Consider the following 16804-nt stretch of genomic DNA (forward strand, 5'->3'; position numbering starts at 1 on the left):
GGCGCCGTCTAGTAAATTATTTGTGGGTCGGTGAGTGTAGTGTGTTTAATTGAATACATTATTTTATTTCAGTCTTCCGTGTACGGTTTTGCATATCCCAAGTTATTTGAGAATGGGAACTTTTAACAAAAGGTGAAGAAGTAAAATATTTACAGTACTCGTGAACGCAGCAAATAGCAATAGAAGCTTACTCGACTGTAAGTTTACCAAACCATTTGGTGTGTTGAGAAATCGATGAGCCCTTCAAGGTATAGATAATAAAGGTTAATTTATTTTATCTGTTATAGACACTATCACTATTATCAACATTTTAGTTCAAGTTAGGCCAGGATGTGAGCAGTGAGGTAGAATGGTCATACAGCTGGGTATCGCAGTTATCTGTTCGGACCTTTCACAGTGGAAAAAATACTACCTATACTTTGTAGTCTACCCTGCCGTCCACTGGACCTACTCCGCTGGGAGTTACACACGTGGAAATTTTCTTCTAATAGAAAAAGAGGTGGCAATATGTTAAACATACTCTATACTTGTCCTATGTGAAAAGACATTGACAAACAGCTTGTCGGTCGTTTAAATCAATAAATACGAAAAAGTAAATTAAAAAAAAAAGATTAGTTTTCCTAAGCTTGTGGTGGCTGTATAATATAATTTTTAATCGTTGACATTTATAGCTTATATATATGTGGCTCATAGCTGGGTATTTTGTGTATCAACTACCTAAATGTAGCCAATTAAAAAGTAACTTTTGTTGTTAAGAAATTAACTAAATGTAATTTCATATTATGTTGTTTGGTGGGTGCGCCGCCGGGTGCGGGTGGCTCACAGGTCATTCAGCAACATCATTCATTTCGAAGATGGCCACAGTTGGCTTAGAATGCTTAGATTAAAGTTTTATGACGAGTATTAACATGCTTATTTTATTTAAAAATATACGCATTATGTTTTTATAAAAAAAATAAATAATTTTGGGTGTAAAATAATCGTGACCGGAAATATTGTGGCCCATCAGTTTGAGATAATACAATAATAATTAATACATCTCGACGTTTCAAAAGCTATTGAGACTTCATATATTCTGTCTGAACTTATAAAAATAAAACATAGATGAATGTTCCTAAAACGATGTTGACGAGAAGAACGAATATGAAATCTAGTCGCGCGCGTTACAATAATAATATTTAATATTATTAATTATTATTAATCATCACGGTCGTGTCAGAAAATTAAATGATACCTATTTTGAGCATACTTACCCCGTTCCGATTCCCAGTGCATTAACACTAATCTACGACGGTCAAATGACAACGCAACGTATAAAATATTATTACAATAGCGTAATATTGTAATATTACGATTTGATGGGTTATTAATTGCCGGCCATTATGTTCACGATGTCGCGGTGACGAACATTACGTAAGTACGCGTATGCTTACCGCAGTCGTGGTTCATGGGTTACCACTCACCGAGTGGGATCGTTGACAATTTCGCCGCAGTCGACAATATATAGGTAGACGTTAATATTTTTACGTCATGTGAATTCTAGATAAAGATTTTTGTGCGACAAAAAAAATGTGTCATCTGTACATCTGTTTATGATACATAATATTATACTATTGGAGTTTGATATTCCTATACAACTCAACGAATTTTATTGTTATAATTCGCGAGAGATGGAACTATCACCGCTGCAGCTGTTGTCGTTAATTGCAGCATCGTTGTGGTGTCACCCCGTCGTGTTGATGTCAGCCCGACGGAATCTCACTAGAAATGTAAGTATACAATATAATTTTATAATAGTATATAGCTAGATCGAAATCGAGTGACATAATCGCTTTTTGCAGAGAATGGGTTTTTGAGGGAGAGAGTCGTACCAGCGCCGGCCCTAGGGTGGAGGGGCAAGTGTTGCAACCACACCGGGACCTGCGCTTGTGTGAGTAGCGGGAGAGAAGTTTGTGGACATCGTCTAAGTATTTTATACAGTGATATATGTATTTTTTTTTTTTTAATTGAGAGATTGCTAATTTTAAAGCGTATGCAAATGAGCATGATAAGTAAATGAATTTAATGAATAGACATTGGCTTGAATGACTTGAGGGGGAAACCGTTTTCAACATTAAAATATAATATATTTTAAATTAGGTTTATGAATATAATACGATTTATTTTATTTTATTTAACAAGTCATTGAAATACAAAAATAATAACTGTCCACCTTAAGACATGCACAATGTGTAAGAGGAAATTGTTTTGCATTCCGTTGAATAAACACAATATTTATCTTCTTTAATTATAATTCTTAATTGCGTCACTTAGGTCTACACACGTTGTAGTTAAGATATGTTCTCTACGTGTTGGGTTTACAAAATGATAGAGCTGTTCACATACTACAATATCTAAATGTCTTGTACTTATGAGTAATGAAAGTATGTAAATAAGGTCAGTCTCCTATTTTACGTCGTTACCGACGGCTTAAAGTCGATATATTTGCAAGCCTGAGCGTAAACTAGTCAAAAAGTTAATATTAAGTTAAAAGTTAAGTTAATTTTAACCTCTTAACTTAACTTTTTTAAATTTAATTTTCATTGACTTAATTTTTAATTTAACTTATTTTCATTGATATAAACTTAATAAATAACGAGTTACTTTTAATCAAATTCAAATTGAGTTAATTTATGAATAATTAAATAAAATAAAATTATTATTGGAAATATATATATTACATAACTATTTACTAGAATAGGAAACTAGAAATATAGTTAAATTAATTTCTTGTTCCGTTAACCATTATTCTCCAAGAAAAATTAATTAGGTAAATAAATTTAAATGTATATATCGTGTATAGTGTATCGTATATATTATATAAAGATATACCATATCATACTGCGTGACATACGGGCCAGGGGCGTCATTTCAATTTTTTTACTGTTGATGCCCACAGTTTTGCAGGCCATTTTAAATCAGTACCAGGCCATTAAACTTTTTTTTGGGGGTAGGGGTCAAGTGGAGAGACATTTTTTAGAATATTTATATAGTTTATTTAATATAATCTCACATATATATTATGTTGGAAATATCACAATTATTACTGTTTTAGACTAACTATGTAGGTACGTACTTTTAATGTATTTATATTTAAACTTATTTTCTGGTTACCGGTGGTATTTATACTTGGTAAATAAATGTATAGATAACCTAACCTAACCTACCTTAATAATAAAATACCTAACCGAACTTAACCTATGCATATTTTTTACAGCACTCAAAGTACATAATATAGGCTAGCTTATAATAAAACTTGTAATTTATTATATAGGTTCCTGCCCTTACTCACAACAGTACAATAAACAGTTATATTAATAATACAATTTAGGTTAGGTTGTTGACAAATCGATACGGATATTATTTTAAATATGTTTGCGTCAAAAAAGGAAATTTTTGACAATTTACATTAATATATTGAATGCATAATACATTGAATAGTATTATATCGTATATATATGTTTTTAAATTATTTCCTATTTTCCTATAGAGTTAAGTATGAATGTTAACCCCCCCCCCCTCCCCACGAAAACAAATCCTGGGTACGGCACTGATTCATTATATTATCGTTATCTGCAAGTTTTTCGATTTGTTATAATATTTATACTTTATAGTCATATTTGTAAATCCGAATTCCCGTGACTGGTGCATGTACCTATTTCTTCAAGTACTTGCTTAGTGCCAAATATTCGTCACTTATGAGTTATGGATGGATACTTGCCTTCCATACCGGTCAACGGTTCACTTCTACAATTATTTTTCGTTGGAATATTATGTACGACTATGTTAACATAATTTTATTGTACCCATACAGATATATGGCCACGGGAGCCAAAGGACCGACAGCGGAGCAGTGGATTCGAGATGTCAACCTTGCAGTGAGACACATACAATTATTATAATATAATTATGCTTAAGAGAACGGTATAGGTACTCACGTATACATATATATGATATGCAGACATTTGGTAATATTTGTGAGGTGAGGGGGGGGGGTCGAAAAGAATAAACATGGACTACAGTCGACAAGTATTGTATGTTAATGTAAGTATTATGGAATTATTCGTTAATCCTATAGAGGATCTTATGATTTTTTCAAATCTCTTCCTAATAACGGCCTAAAGACATCCCATTTTTGAAATCTACGCCTTATTATGTTAATATTGCCAATTAGGTCTAGCAAAACAAGTTTCGTTACGTCATAGATTCAAAGATAAAAGCTATAGCCATGATTTATCTTCATTTTATTTTATTTTTAAGCACCTTATAAGCGTTTATTTTTTTCAAATAATTCATTCTTATTCATTGCTTAAAATTTAATTTAATTTAATTACATAAATATGTTTGTTTGTCCCCATGTTACAAATTTGCTAAGACAGAAAACAAATGCGGATGAGTTGATAATTTAATCAAAATATGTATCTCATATTCTTCGTAAAAAATTTAACAACAAATATTTCGGCGTTGAGCTTCGAATTTTATCGTCTACTGTCTAAATGACTACTAGGACGTTGTCTTATAGGGAATACATATTGTTGAGTGTACATTTTCGCGTTATTAATTATGAATCTGAACTATAACTATTGTCGTATGTTTTTAATATTATGACTGTTGCATTAATCCGTTATTATTACGCATTGTGCACAGCGTGCGGTGTTGGATATCCCGGGACGAGGATCGTGGGTGGCAGCGAAGTCAGTGAGAACGAATATCCTTGGATGACGTCGCTGTGGAACGCCAAGAGGAAGTTCTTTTGCGGCGGTTCGATCGTTACTGATCAGTACGTGCTCACAGCTGCTCACTGTTTTAGGTAAGCAATCCATCAACCATACCAACTAACATAATATAGATTATTATATTAACACGACAACCCCGCAGAGGAAGATTTTGGATTTTCTCGTCTTTAAGTACGCTTACTTATAAAGTTAAAAGTAAGTACCTATGCGCCATTGTGCCAACACACCTTTTCCAGAAGTTCTATTAACCAAATTGGTAGGTTGAATTATATTATTAATAGTTCTATGAAAAAACCACGGACTTTCCAAAGTCCCTCATTTTCCACGAGTTATAGTTATAAATGTAAAAACAATCACTGTTAATAAAATAAAATACCTATGATTTCTGTCGAATTGCTGTATTGAGACAGTGAAAACGTTATGGTTCGGTAAACAAAACTAATACCTTTCTTTACAAATATGGCTCAAAATTAAATACTCTTTAAGTTAACAAATTAATCAAAAATGTATTTTAAATTTCCTTTATGATTCTCTAGCCTTCAATTCTATAATCAGTTAACATTAGATACGTCATACGTATGGTATTATTCTTCATTTGCTGTTTTTACAAATTTATATTTTACACATTTTAATTTACTTTTTATAATAATAATTGTGTAATACGTATTTTATAATAATTTATAATCATATTATTTGATTATTTGGTTACTTTGATAATTTTAAGATTTTTTGTTCGATTTCCGGGCCCTAAATTAATTTATAAAATTATAAATATTATATAGTATATCACAGAGTTACATTTGGCTGTTACCTAACCATTCTAACCAGTAAATTAAAAAAAAAAAAAAACGATTATTTTGACTTTATTTTATGACATTTAATTTAATTTTTACAATATATACGCTTGTTGCTTACTAGTTAGGCATACAATACCTATGTTTACAATATATATTTTATGTCAGCACTAAGTGTTTGCATTCATAAATGACCGCGCAAATTGTTCGCGTTTCGCACTTTTAATGCTTGATCGACGACCATACAAACTACAAAATGACCTAGAACCTATTTAGACATACATATTTATATTCCTCCCCTCCTTCACACTAATAATGTAACCATAACAATAATAAATTATGATCTTTTACACATCTAAGCGAGGTACCGGTTACCAATTATCGAGAGGTACACGTTGTGCTCGGGCAGACCAGAAGGCCCGGAAGGCTGTATCCGGTTGGACAGCACGTCATCCGGGCTGCAGTAGTGAAGATACACCACAAGTATGACCGACAAGGGAAGAATGTGCATGACAACGACATAGCACTGGTCAAGATGGTTAGACCCGTGAAATTTGAACGCACCACCCAGCCTATTTGTTTGCCTATGATTAGTAAGCAAATTCATATTAAAACTAAACTGCGGAATACGTTAGTTGACTTGACAACGTTGTCTTATAAACCAATCCATAATATTATATTTTATAAATTGAATTTTCAACTATTTTTTTTTAACCATAATACCTATTGCTTACGTACCTCACGTTTGGCATAAGTGTTATAAATATAATACTATATATGTTAGATATTCTTGGGAAATTATTAAAATAGTAGATACCTACCATATTTTTAATATCTCAAATTAATAGACTAGAATGACATTATATAAAATAGATGCGTGTACAGTTGTAAAAAGCAACAATTATACGTATATGTAGCAACGAATCTAGAAATCTAGAACTGGTGGAGAGGGTAGAATATTATTTTCAGAAAATTTACAAATATAATTTAGCACATAATATTAGGTATAGGATTTATAATATTTTTCAAATTCATGACAAATTAGGCAATATAAATAATATATAATATATATAGCACATATAAATGGCAGATTTGACGAGAACGGAAGACCCCAGGATCCGAATGTTTGTGGCTACTCATTTGTTTTTTGAAATTAAAAATAAGAATTTTATAAGTATTCTACTGTTAACGGTTACTAAACAAAGTTAATGATAGTTGGTCAAAAATAGTGGGGTTGCCAATTTACTCTAAGCTAAGACGTTAGCTATTAAGCTGTTTTAACTATATCATCTATCTATATTATTATGAGAGTTCAATCACGTATCAAATTATAGGAAATTGATGTTTTTTTTGCAATTTCTACCTTTTTGATTTATTATTACCTCCATACATAAATCGTTTATCGTTGTCGCGATTATGATTCTTAGGGTACGACTACGGTGGGTTGACCGCGGCTGTGGCCGGATGGGGACAGTTGAGCGAGTACAGTGGCACGTCCCTGATTCTCAGGCATGCCACGCTTCCCGTGTGGACCGAAAAGGAATGTGCGGCCGTTCCCGAGATCGAGAAAACGGGATACACTCCCAATATGATGTGCGCCGGGCTCCGGGAAGGAGGAGTGGATTCGTGTCAGGTACTTTAGTGAAATATAAACATAATAATAAATATTTTTTTACCTATAAATACGCTTCACTACTTCCTAAATCCTAATTAATATCATTACCTATATAGCTACAACAGTATGACCGTTTTGATGTATCAATATAATATGTAGCTTACATTACCCAGGATACTACTTTATGGCATCCCTATTCCCTCATTACCTTCAGTAAAATACCTTGGTCTAACTCTCGATCAACGCTTAACCTGGGCTCAACACATACGTGAAAAAAGACTATCCCTAAACAATCGGCTACGTATGCTTAAGAATTTAATTGGTAACAAAGCCACCCCTATTAATATAAAACTCCTCTTGTATAAAACCTTATTAAAACCCATTTGGACATACGGATTGCAGCTATGGGGAAATGCTAAAAAGTCAAACCTGAATAAGATTCAAGCTTTCCAAAATATGACCTTAAGGAAATTATTTAACGCCCCTTCATACATATCAAACCATACCCTATATTTAGATTGTAACTTAAATACTATTATTCATGATGAAACTAAACGTTTTTATAAAAAATGTCATAACTGTCTATCCTCTCATTCAAATCCACTCATTAAAAACTTATCATCCCTCTCAATCCCAGGTAGCCCTCCAAGGTGACTTAAACGTAAATGGTGCAGAGATTTATTACTTTAAATTATAACGTATAAGATATAACTAAATATTTAATATATATACATATATATAATTTAAATACTAATTTATGTAAATCATCCTATTGTTTGTTTCCCTTATCGCATACCTATATACTTATTATGTCTAAGATATAGATTGTATATTTTCTTCTTCTTCTTCTAAAAAAAAAAAGATTACATTAATAAGTAATAACGTTATATATAAGTCACTAAATTTGGTGATATTTTCGTACTAAGGATATTGGTTGATATCGGTATATTTCAGTATTGAGGTCAAATAGGTCGATATTAACTGATCTAAACCACCATAAGAGTAATTCGATACAAATTGAACGGCATAACCCATAAAAACGAAAGCAGGGTTTATGGTTTTGGAGACTATCCGATTGAGAGATGTTATAACTGTTATAAGTACGGGTGAGTTTTGGGAATGTTTTCATGTAATCCACTATGTGGATGTATGAGATTGGATGTATGAGATCAAAGCATGTATATTGCAGTTGAGTCTCGTGTACCTAAATTTACATCTAATTCATTCTTAAAGTTAATCTAAGTGATTATGAAAAAGAATCTTATTACTATAGTTATAAAATACCGCCTAGTACGCTATAGCTTATATGAATAATTGAAAATGAACATTAGGCATCTCAAACTACGCAGAACTTAGGATAACTAACTTTAGTACCTAATAAATGATGTAAGTTGAAAATTCAATATTAATTAGCTGTTTTTCCGACTCAATCACGTGTACAGTGACACAGTGTACCAAGAAGTATTTATCTAAATTAAAAAAAAAAAAAAAAAACTATTATAGCTGCTACTTATAAGCTCTCTTAAGTGGGGGGGGGGGGTTCATTTTTCTCTAAATATGAGATACGTTTTCCTCCACTGTCCATTTTCCAACAAAAATGAAAAAAAGTTTGGATTCTCTATTTTTCTCCAAAATTATTTTTATTCTAAAATTATGTCCTTTTTCTTCCTAATTCAAAACATTATTTAGACAACATTTTGACACAGTGTTGTGTAGGTACTGAATTATAAAGTAAAAGTAATATATGGAGTTGATAAAATCGTAACGTTATAAGTTTGGTTAAGTTTAATTAACTTAAACGTATATACCTACGTTATATTATTGTGTATCAGTTAACTAGAAAATATCTAAATACGCCCCTGCCGATTATGGTTCTTATGAAATAGGTTAATAATAATCATTAAAAATTTTTTATACTTCGTAAGTGGAGCAAAATGGTCAATATTTATTTTTATTTGTTGAGGAAAACAGCCTCATTTTTTTTTGAGGGGGGGGGGCAGCTACCGCCTTTTGAATGTACCTATAATTATTAGACGGAATTCAGCCATAAATATTAATAGTTACAATTTGGGGTTGGACTCCTGGATTAAAAATTCACGGAGGTTACGATTTGCTTTTCCATATTATTATTGGTAATTGAAGATTGAACAATAATCGTTTTAGGGCGACAGCGGTGGACCTCTGATGCTTCATGATAATAGTGAAAAAATAACAGTGGCAGGTGAGCTTATTACATCAGTGTTATTAGATTATACTTTATAATACCTTCCAATCTATACGACAGCCAACAGGTATTATAAATTTATATTGGTGATCATGTAAAATGATTCAATTTCTAGGAATCGTTTCGTGGGGCATTGGGTGTGGAGCTCCAAAACTCCCTGGAGTGTACACAAGGGTCGACAAATATCTAGGATGGATAATGAGAAACACAAAGGACAGTTGCCACTGTAATAACTGAGCCCAAATTCCATGACCGTTGTACACTACTGTTAACCATGTGAGTTTCATCGTTTAATTAGATAATGTTACTTATATAATATATGTCTCTAATATAATATGATTCGTTGCTTGTTGCTTGGGATACATTTTAATATGATCTAATCACAGAAAGAAAAAAGCCATTAAATATCTATCTGGAATACATATATACTTATATAAAAAATCTAAAAAAGTCGCTCTGCTAGTAGTTGGTAACACCAATAAGTATGTCAGTGTTGTAGGCAAGAATTTTATAATTTTTTTTAAATTTAATATTTTTATCATTATGCAGGATGATGTAAAACAGAACATTTTACCAAAAAATTAATTGATGCTACTTAAATGTATGAAAGTTGTATGGACGATAAATAATTTAATAAATATACATTGAAATTCCTAAAAATATTTTTAAAAACGTTTTTATATTTTAAATTAATTTATACAAAAAACATTTATTATTAAAAAAAATTGTGGAAAATAAATAACAAAACTTCAAATTGGCTATTTTAAAATAGTTTCCCAAAAAATTTTAAAATTTTAATTTTTAGTTACTGAAAAAAACATACCTACTATAAATATAGTGTGTTTATAAATTAATAATTATGTAAATAAAAAAAATAAGTATAATAGAACATTTTTTTAAACATTGATTATAAGAAAAATTAATGCATTAGTCAGTTATTTTTGTTAAACCCAGACACCCTGTGTAGTGTTTTAATAGGTACAGGAATGCTGATGTGCTCAGAGAGTTTAACTTATGGTTAAGAGTATTAAAAAAACAAACATATATAGATAATCATTTTATTTTTATATATAGAGATGCATTAAGTAGGTATATCATATAAAATGTTTTTATTTTTATTCAATAATAAAAACAAAACTATGTACTCATTACCATTTAAGTATTTTTTTTTTTTTGGACAGTCAAAAAGTTAAGATCAACAATTTATAATAAATACAAAATAAAAACTAAAGATTCCTAAAAAAAGTCGTACAATTTATACAAACATTTTTTCATCACAGTTTTTTTTTCTAACTTAATAATATATATTCCATTACAAATCCGATAATTATTGTTATAGGACATTTTTCAATCAACAACCACTCAACATCACAACATTGAGAGTCTACGTCTAATTTTGTTTTTGCAATATAAATCACTTAAGATAATACGTTTCATCAAAACACAGTTGACCCATCCTCAGTCTCTACTTTAGAATAACTAGAAGTATTTGGTCGCCTTCGGTGATTAGTACTTTGCCGCCCTTCAATTAGGAGTGCAATTATCTGAAATGAGAAAATGTTTTATGAGAATAATTTGATGAGAGAGAAAGAGAGAGGGAGGGACAACACATCTTTTATGTAAATATATTTATTTAAAATATGTATCTTATTTATTTTTGTTAGATTATGTTATATAGTGTACTATTATTGTTTTCTCATTAAATGTCCTAGCTGGTGCGTGCGATATCTTTTTTGACCATACTGTTTCACGCTTAGTGCATTTCTAGGGTGTAGCAAAATACAAGCTATTTTGTTTATCTTTGAATGCGTGCACATTAGCTAGGACACGTCATTATAATGTATTTTCAAATCATACAAAATGAGAATGTATTCAAACCAAAGATTATAATTTTAAACATTGTTTGCTTACTTTTTTCTTATTGTATAAAGCTAAATAAAACAGCATTGATAGTATAGTCATTATGCTGAAGTAGAAAAGAAAATGTGAGTCTTCTGTATCATCAAATGCGCGATTTGAAAATTTAGGCTTAGGACCTAATCTTGATACAATTTCTTTAGTCTCTGCAAAAATATAATGTGTGTATTATTTTAGTTTTAAAAACCTCAAGATACACACCAAAATTTAAAAAAAATTAATTATTACAATTATTTTGATTAACAATATAAAATACTTCATTTACATTTTTTATTAAGTATAATTTAAGAACTGTGGTAATACATAGGTATAATGTCTAAATACATACATATATATGTATATAATGAAAAAATATAAGATAATAATTTTTTATTGAAACTGTTAAATTAACAAAATAAAATTCTATTGATATAGATATATAGATATTATCTACTCATTGCAACTATGATTCAAGTATATTGCTATAAACTGAGGTATAGTATATAACAAAATGTTACATTTATTTAAAAGTTTAATAATGTGGTGAAAATAATCACAAATTAGTCATTATTTTAGTTTCATGAAATGGTACAATAAACACAAATTTTTATGCGCACCTATATTCTTTATAAATATGAAAAAAATATAAATGTTTAGTTTGGAAATTAAAAAAAAAAAATTTAATTTACCTGATTGGTTAATTGTACCATCACTCTCTTTAGGATAATCATCACTAGATTCTAAAAGAAATAGCACATGTATAATATTAAATACTACATTAAGTCTGAGATGGTTTAATAGTTGTGGATATTAAATAGGTACTCACTTGAATCCAGTTTAGAATCGATTGGAGTTTGGGCATCTATTTCTTCAATTTGCTTTTCATCTTCAGTGGTAGTTTCATCGTCTTCAATGTTAGCATTATCAACTTTAGGTATTTCTGCTGGAAGTTCTTCATCATTATTACTATCCTTATTGTTTATTACAACTGATTTTTGATTAATGTCTGCCTAAATAATATTTTAACCAGTTATTGAATAAGTCCTAAGAATTAGTTGAATTAATCTAAATATAATATTATATTCATATAAAATTGTGTTAACATTAGAGTATTTAAGAAAAAAGTGATATTAAGTATTGTTGTTTGAATGTCTAACATAGTAAACTAAAAAAATCATTATTATCAACACAAAAATTATAATTCTACAGAGGCCAGATTTAAAGGAGGACTGAGTGGGTTGCAGCCCAGAATCCCCACAATTTTATGATATTTAAATTAGGATACAAAAAAAAATATTTTATTCATATTTACACATATTTAATTAAATAATATTGAACTTTATTTGGACATTTAAAAAATTTAATTTAAAAAAACAAATAATAGATGTATTAGCGTTTATTGACAATGAACAGTGTCTAAGAATCTTAGATAAGATAGGTTTTTATGCCGTCCGTAATCCTTGTACACCAATGATTGTAATAATATAAGTAAATATGTTTCTAAATAGTAAATATACACTTGTGGTTCAAGAATTATGCCTCAAAATGTCGTAGTAAACATGATGCTTAACGACAATAATTCCCCGTCAGAATTATGAGATTAGTTTTTGGAAATATCATAAAATACACATTACATACTATCCATCTATGGGCAAATTGTCGTTATTTGTTTGTTACACTTATTGTAAGTCAGATGTTGTAAATATTAGTTGTGTATACCTACAATAGTTATAGACTCTAGTAGTCTAGTTGTTACTTATATTATAAGTTATTAACCACTAAATAGTGTTTTAATTTAAAAATGGAAGAAGATAGTCAATTAAAGTGATTTTATATGAGTGGTGCATTATGTGGTAAAAATGAAATTGCCTAAAAATGGCAACTACAGTGAAAATTCTTTATAACGAAACTTGTTACAACGAAAAACTCTATATTACATAAATAACATAAAGTCAACTTATAATCGTTGGTTTAATTTAAAACCTATTAATTACTCTCTATTACGAAAACTCTCAATAACGAAAGAAATCACATGGTCCCTTTAGATTCGTTATAGAGAGTTTTCACTGTATCATGGAATTCTAGAGTTGTTAGCCGAGTTTAAAAATTTTTTTAATCAGCATATTGAAAATCATGTAAATCGTGGAAGTGGGTACACTAACTATTTACCTTTTACCTCGTCTTCTACTATCTGTGAAGAATTAATAGAAATAATGAGAGATAATATTTTGAATGAAATAATTTCTTCTATAAAACTATGTAAATATTTTTCAATTTCATTCGATTTGACACCTGATAAAGGTCATATAGATCAATTGACGTTAGTTTTTCGATATATTGTAAGAGATACACCACTGGAAAGATTTTTAGTTTTTACGCCAAACCAAGGCCATAAAGCTCAAGAGTGGGAAATATAAAATTATTTTAAATTTCTCTAATCAAAAATTCTGGAAAATAATAAACTAGCTTCCTGGATTCCATGTGTTACCCATTTATTTAATTTGATAGGAAAAGCAGCAGCCGAGTATTGTGCTGCTGCTGTTGAATTTTTTGATTTTTTAGAGCAGTTGTATGTATTTTTTACGGCATCAAAAAAACACTATGAATTACTGGTTAAAGCTCTAAGTTTAGAAAATACCAAAATTCTTATCCATGTACCACAACAAATTAATACTACAAGCTGGTCATGTAGATCTGATTTAACAAAATCTCTTATGCTAAGCTATAAACAATTTTAAAATGTACTCTAATTCAAATAACTGATGACTCTGAACAAACAAAAAAAAAACGTGCTGCGATGCGAATTGTTTATACAACAAATTGTGCACATTATTACGTTGTAATATGTATAATATGTGTATGTAAATAATGTATATAATAATTTTTCCTAAACATGTAAACTGTGTCAGCCAATGGCCTCCGCTGCCGAGGTTTATTTTCTAATAAAAAAAAATAAAAAATTGTGCACGCTTGAAACTGGAATTTACAAGGTTTTATTGGAATAATGTCCTTGAAAGAGTAGATAGCACTAATAAATTATTGTAAGATCTGACTTTAGACCTTAACACTGCAATTTCTGCTATTAAGTCTTTAAAGAATTTCGTTCAAGCTAAACGTGATAACTTTGATCAATTAAAAAAACAAGGATCAGACATTTTGCAAACAATAGATTATTTGAAATATCGTAAACGGCAAAGGAATATTCGTTTAAATCCAATAGATTCTCATGAAACACCAAGGTAGATTTAACTTCTTCTCAAAAATTCAAATTTTTTTATCTGTAATTGATATGTTTATTTCAAACTTGGATAAATGATTGGCTACTTATGAATTGGTATACCAACGATTTGGCTTTCTTCGAAAAATAGAACTAAGTAATCGAGAAATTGAAAAAGAAGCAATTAAACTTGTTAAAATTTATCAAGATGATATCAATGAACGCTTTGGAAATTAACTTATTTATTTTAAAGAATTTTATTAACATTTTAAAGATGAAAGCAGTGAATTTCAAAATTTTAATAGAGAACATTTAATGAATAAAATATTTATTGATAAGGAAGTAAAAGATTGTTTTCCCAATGTTGAAATAGTTCTTTATATTTATCTTGTTTTTATGATTACAAACAGCAGTAGTGAAGGATCATTCTCTAATTTAAAGTACATACAAAATAGATTGTATACTTCTATGGATGGAGACTCAATTAACTAGCAATAATGAGCTCTGGCCGCTCTGGGTCTGATATTCTAAGAAAACTTTATTTTCAAAACGTTTTTAATAAGTTTGTAGAAATTAAATTAAGAAAATTCCAGTCATTTAATTTTAATTACTTGACATTATTATTCTTTATTTAATAACTTACACCTAATATTATGATAATATTACTCATACTAGTTATACTCAATTAAATTTTTTTTATAATTATTTATCATTAAATAAGTGGTTAATTGTTACAGCTACTAAATATGATAATAAATGTTATTTAACAAGTAAAAAAATATATTTTCTTGTTTATGTGTAAGGGGCCCACACAATGCATTCCGCCCAGAGGTCACCACATACCTAAATCTGTCCCTGCATTCCACACAATATAATTCCTAAATAAACAGTTAAAATCTATATATTTTAATAGCACATCCATATAGGTGTAACGTAAATTAATTAGATTTTAAAAGTAGTAACAATATGTATTATAAACCATACCTTTTGATAAAGAAATGTAATAAGATAGGTATAGTTATTTTAATTTTTTAACAGACATTTAAAAATAATATTATACTTACGTTTATCATATTTTCAGGAGATTTATCAACTTTAATTTGAGGTAGGTCCTCAGTTTTTTTTGGCTCTTCAATAACAGCACTAGTAAGAACTGGTTCTTTAAGGTTTATTGACGGATTGTCAATATTTTCTTTTAAAGCTAAAAACAAATATTTAAATACAGAATGAGATTAGATTGTGTATATGAGCGTAAAATTACTTACATGGTCTAGACTTCTCCAAACGGGTATTTTTTAATAGTAACACCTCTACATTTAAAAATTTACAGTACGTATGTAATTCATTGTTCAAATTATAACACACCTTATTCCATTTGGTTATATTGTCCAATGGGTCCATAAGTAATTTCATTGGTTGTGAGAATTCAGTTACATTTTTCCACAAACCATACATGGTTTCGTCTTTAAACTTGTGTTTATTAGTAATGTTTTTTGCTATTTCTAAGTCAATGTCATTCACAAGACTGTATTTAATTTCATTACTAATGTTGTAAATGACTGTACAAAAACACTTAAAAGCATATTCAGTTTCCACAGTTTTAAAATTGTTGACATCTAGTAACGGGAAATTGCAAAGATTGTCCAGTCCTAAGTCTTTGAAATAGTTTAACAGACCAAATTTGGTGGACTTGTCAGCAGATGACATCATGAGTTGACTGACGGTGTTCTCTTTCGGTGCTGTCGACACATTCTCTAATTGCAATAAGACGACGATCAGTCCGGCGAGTATCAACCGTCTCTCAACTTTGATCATATTAATGTTTCGATATTATTTTTTGTTTTATCGTTCTGTCCGAACGCGCTCAATCTCACATTATAAAGTGCGCACAGTTTTGAAAAGTTGAACTAGTGGCAAATACAAACGGAAATTGAGGATGACAAGTTTGTCGGTACACTCAGCGAATCCAAAGTCAACTAGTAATAATTATATTCCAAGTCGAGTAGTGCGTCATAAAATTTCAAGTGGAAAAACTATACAAACATTAAAAACTGATACCTAATGAATTTGTAAATATTTCAAAAGTACAAAACAGTAAACTCGAATGTCGAATCGTCGAATAAATTATGCAGAATAAAAATCTTATATCATTCGATTTGAAGCTACCCAACTATATTATTATTATTATTATACTCAAGTCGGTGCCCGTTGTGCCTGTTATCAGAATTTACTTTTGTTCTTATGTTCATACCGGTAAACATAACCTCAAAATGTCAGATCGAG

General features: G+C 29.8%; 2 protein-coding genes across 3 annotated transcripts; one reads left to right on the top strand and one right to left on the bottom strand.

Moving 5' to 3' along the window:
- The first annotated feature begins 21 nt into the window (after positions 1-21).
- On the top strand, positions 22-10888 carry LOC107164615 (trypsin-1-like). 2 transcript variants are annotated; one of them, XM_015512500.2, is made up of 10 exons: positions 22-197; positions 288-592; positions 1544-1769; positions 3854-3917; positions 4687-4849; positions 5930-6162; positions 6997-7202; positions 9348-9405; positions 9524-9684; positions 10748-10888. In XM_015512500.2, exons 3-9 carry the CDS (start codon positions 1593-1595, stop codon positions 9643-9645), a joined length of 1023 nt encoding a protein of 340 aa, XP_015367986.1. In that variant the 5' UTR covers positions 22-197; positions 288-592; positions 1544-1592; the 3' UTR covers positions 9646-9684; positions 10748-10888. The 2 variants fall into 2 exon arrangements, with proteins under 2 accessions (XP_015367986.1, XP_089079882.1); XM_089223756.1 differs by having other exon boundaries at positions 22-218; positions 288-1769.
- Positions 10453-16670, bottom strand: LOC107164614 (uncharacterized). Its single transcript, XM_015512499.2, has 6 exons — positions 15787-16670; positions 15586-15722; positions 12131-12314; positions 11994-12044; positions 11320-11471; positions 10453-10952 (listed from the first exon to the last, which is right to left on the bottom strand). The coding sequence occupies exons 1-6, from the start codon at positions 16334-16336 to the stop codon at positions 10845-10847; spliced, it is 1182 nt and encodes a 393-aa protein (XP_015367985.1). The 5' UTR covers positions 16337-16670; the 3' UTR covers positions 10453-10844.
- Between the last annotated feature and the right edge of the window lie 134 nt (positions 16671-16804).

This window comes from Diuraphis noxia, unplaced genomic scaffold (assembly GCF_037042655.1).
Source record: "Diuraphis noxia isolate RWA-SAM2 unplaced genomic scaffold, SU_Dnox_SAM2 contig0003, whole genome shotgun sequence".
NCBI lineage: Eukaryota > Metazoa > Arthropoda > Insecta > Hemiptera > Aphididae > Diuraphis > Diuraphis noxia.

Bases quoted from the DNA above. Each gene is read 5' to 3' on its own strand.
- LOC107164615 (XM_089223756.1), top strand. From the start codon at position 1,593: ATGATACATAATATTATACTATTGGAGTTTGATATTCCTATACAACTC. The intron at 4,850-5,929 runs GTAAGCAATCCA...TACACATCTAAG, and splicing joins ACAGCTGCTCACTGTTTTAG to CGAGGTACCGGTTACCAATT. The intron at 9,406-9,523 runs GTGAGCTTATTA...TTCAATTTCTAG, and splicing joins TGAAAAAATAACAGTGGCAG to GAATCGTTTCGTGGGGCATT.
- LOC107164614 (XM_015512499.2), bottom strand. From the start codon at position 16,336: ATGATCAAAGTTGAGAGACGGTTGATACTCGCCGGACTGATCGTCGTC. The intron at 15,723-15,786 runs GTAAGTAATTTT...ATTTGTTTTTAG, and splicing joins TTTGGAGAAGTCTAGACCAT to CTTTAAAAGAAAATATTGAC. The intron at 10,953-11,319 runs GTAAGCAAACAA...TTCTCATTTCAG, and splicing joins CTTTATACAATAAGAAAAAA to ATAATTGCACTCCTAATTGA.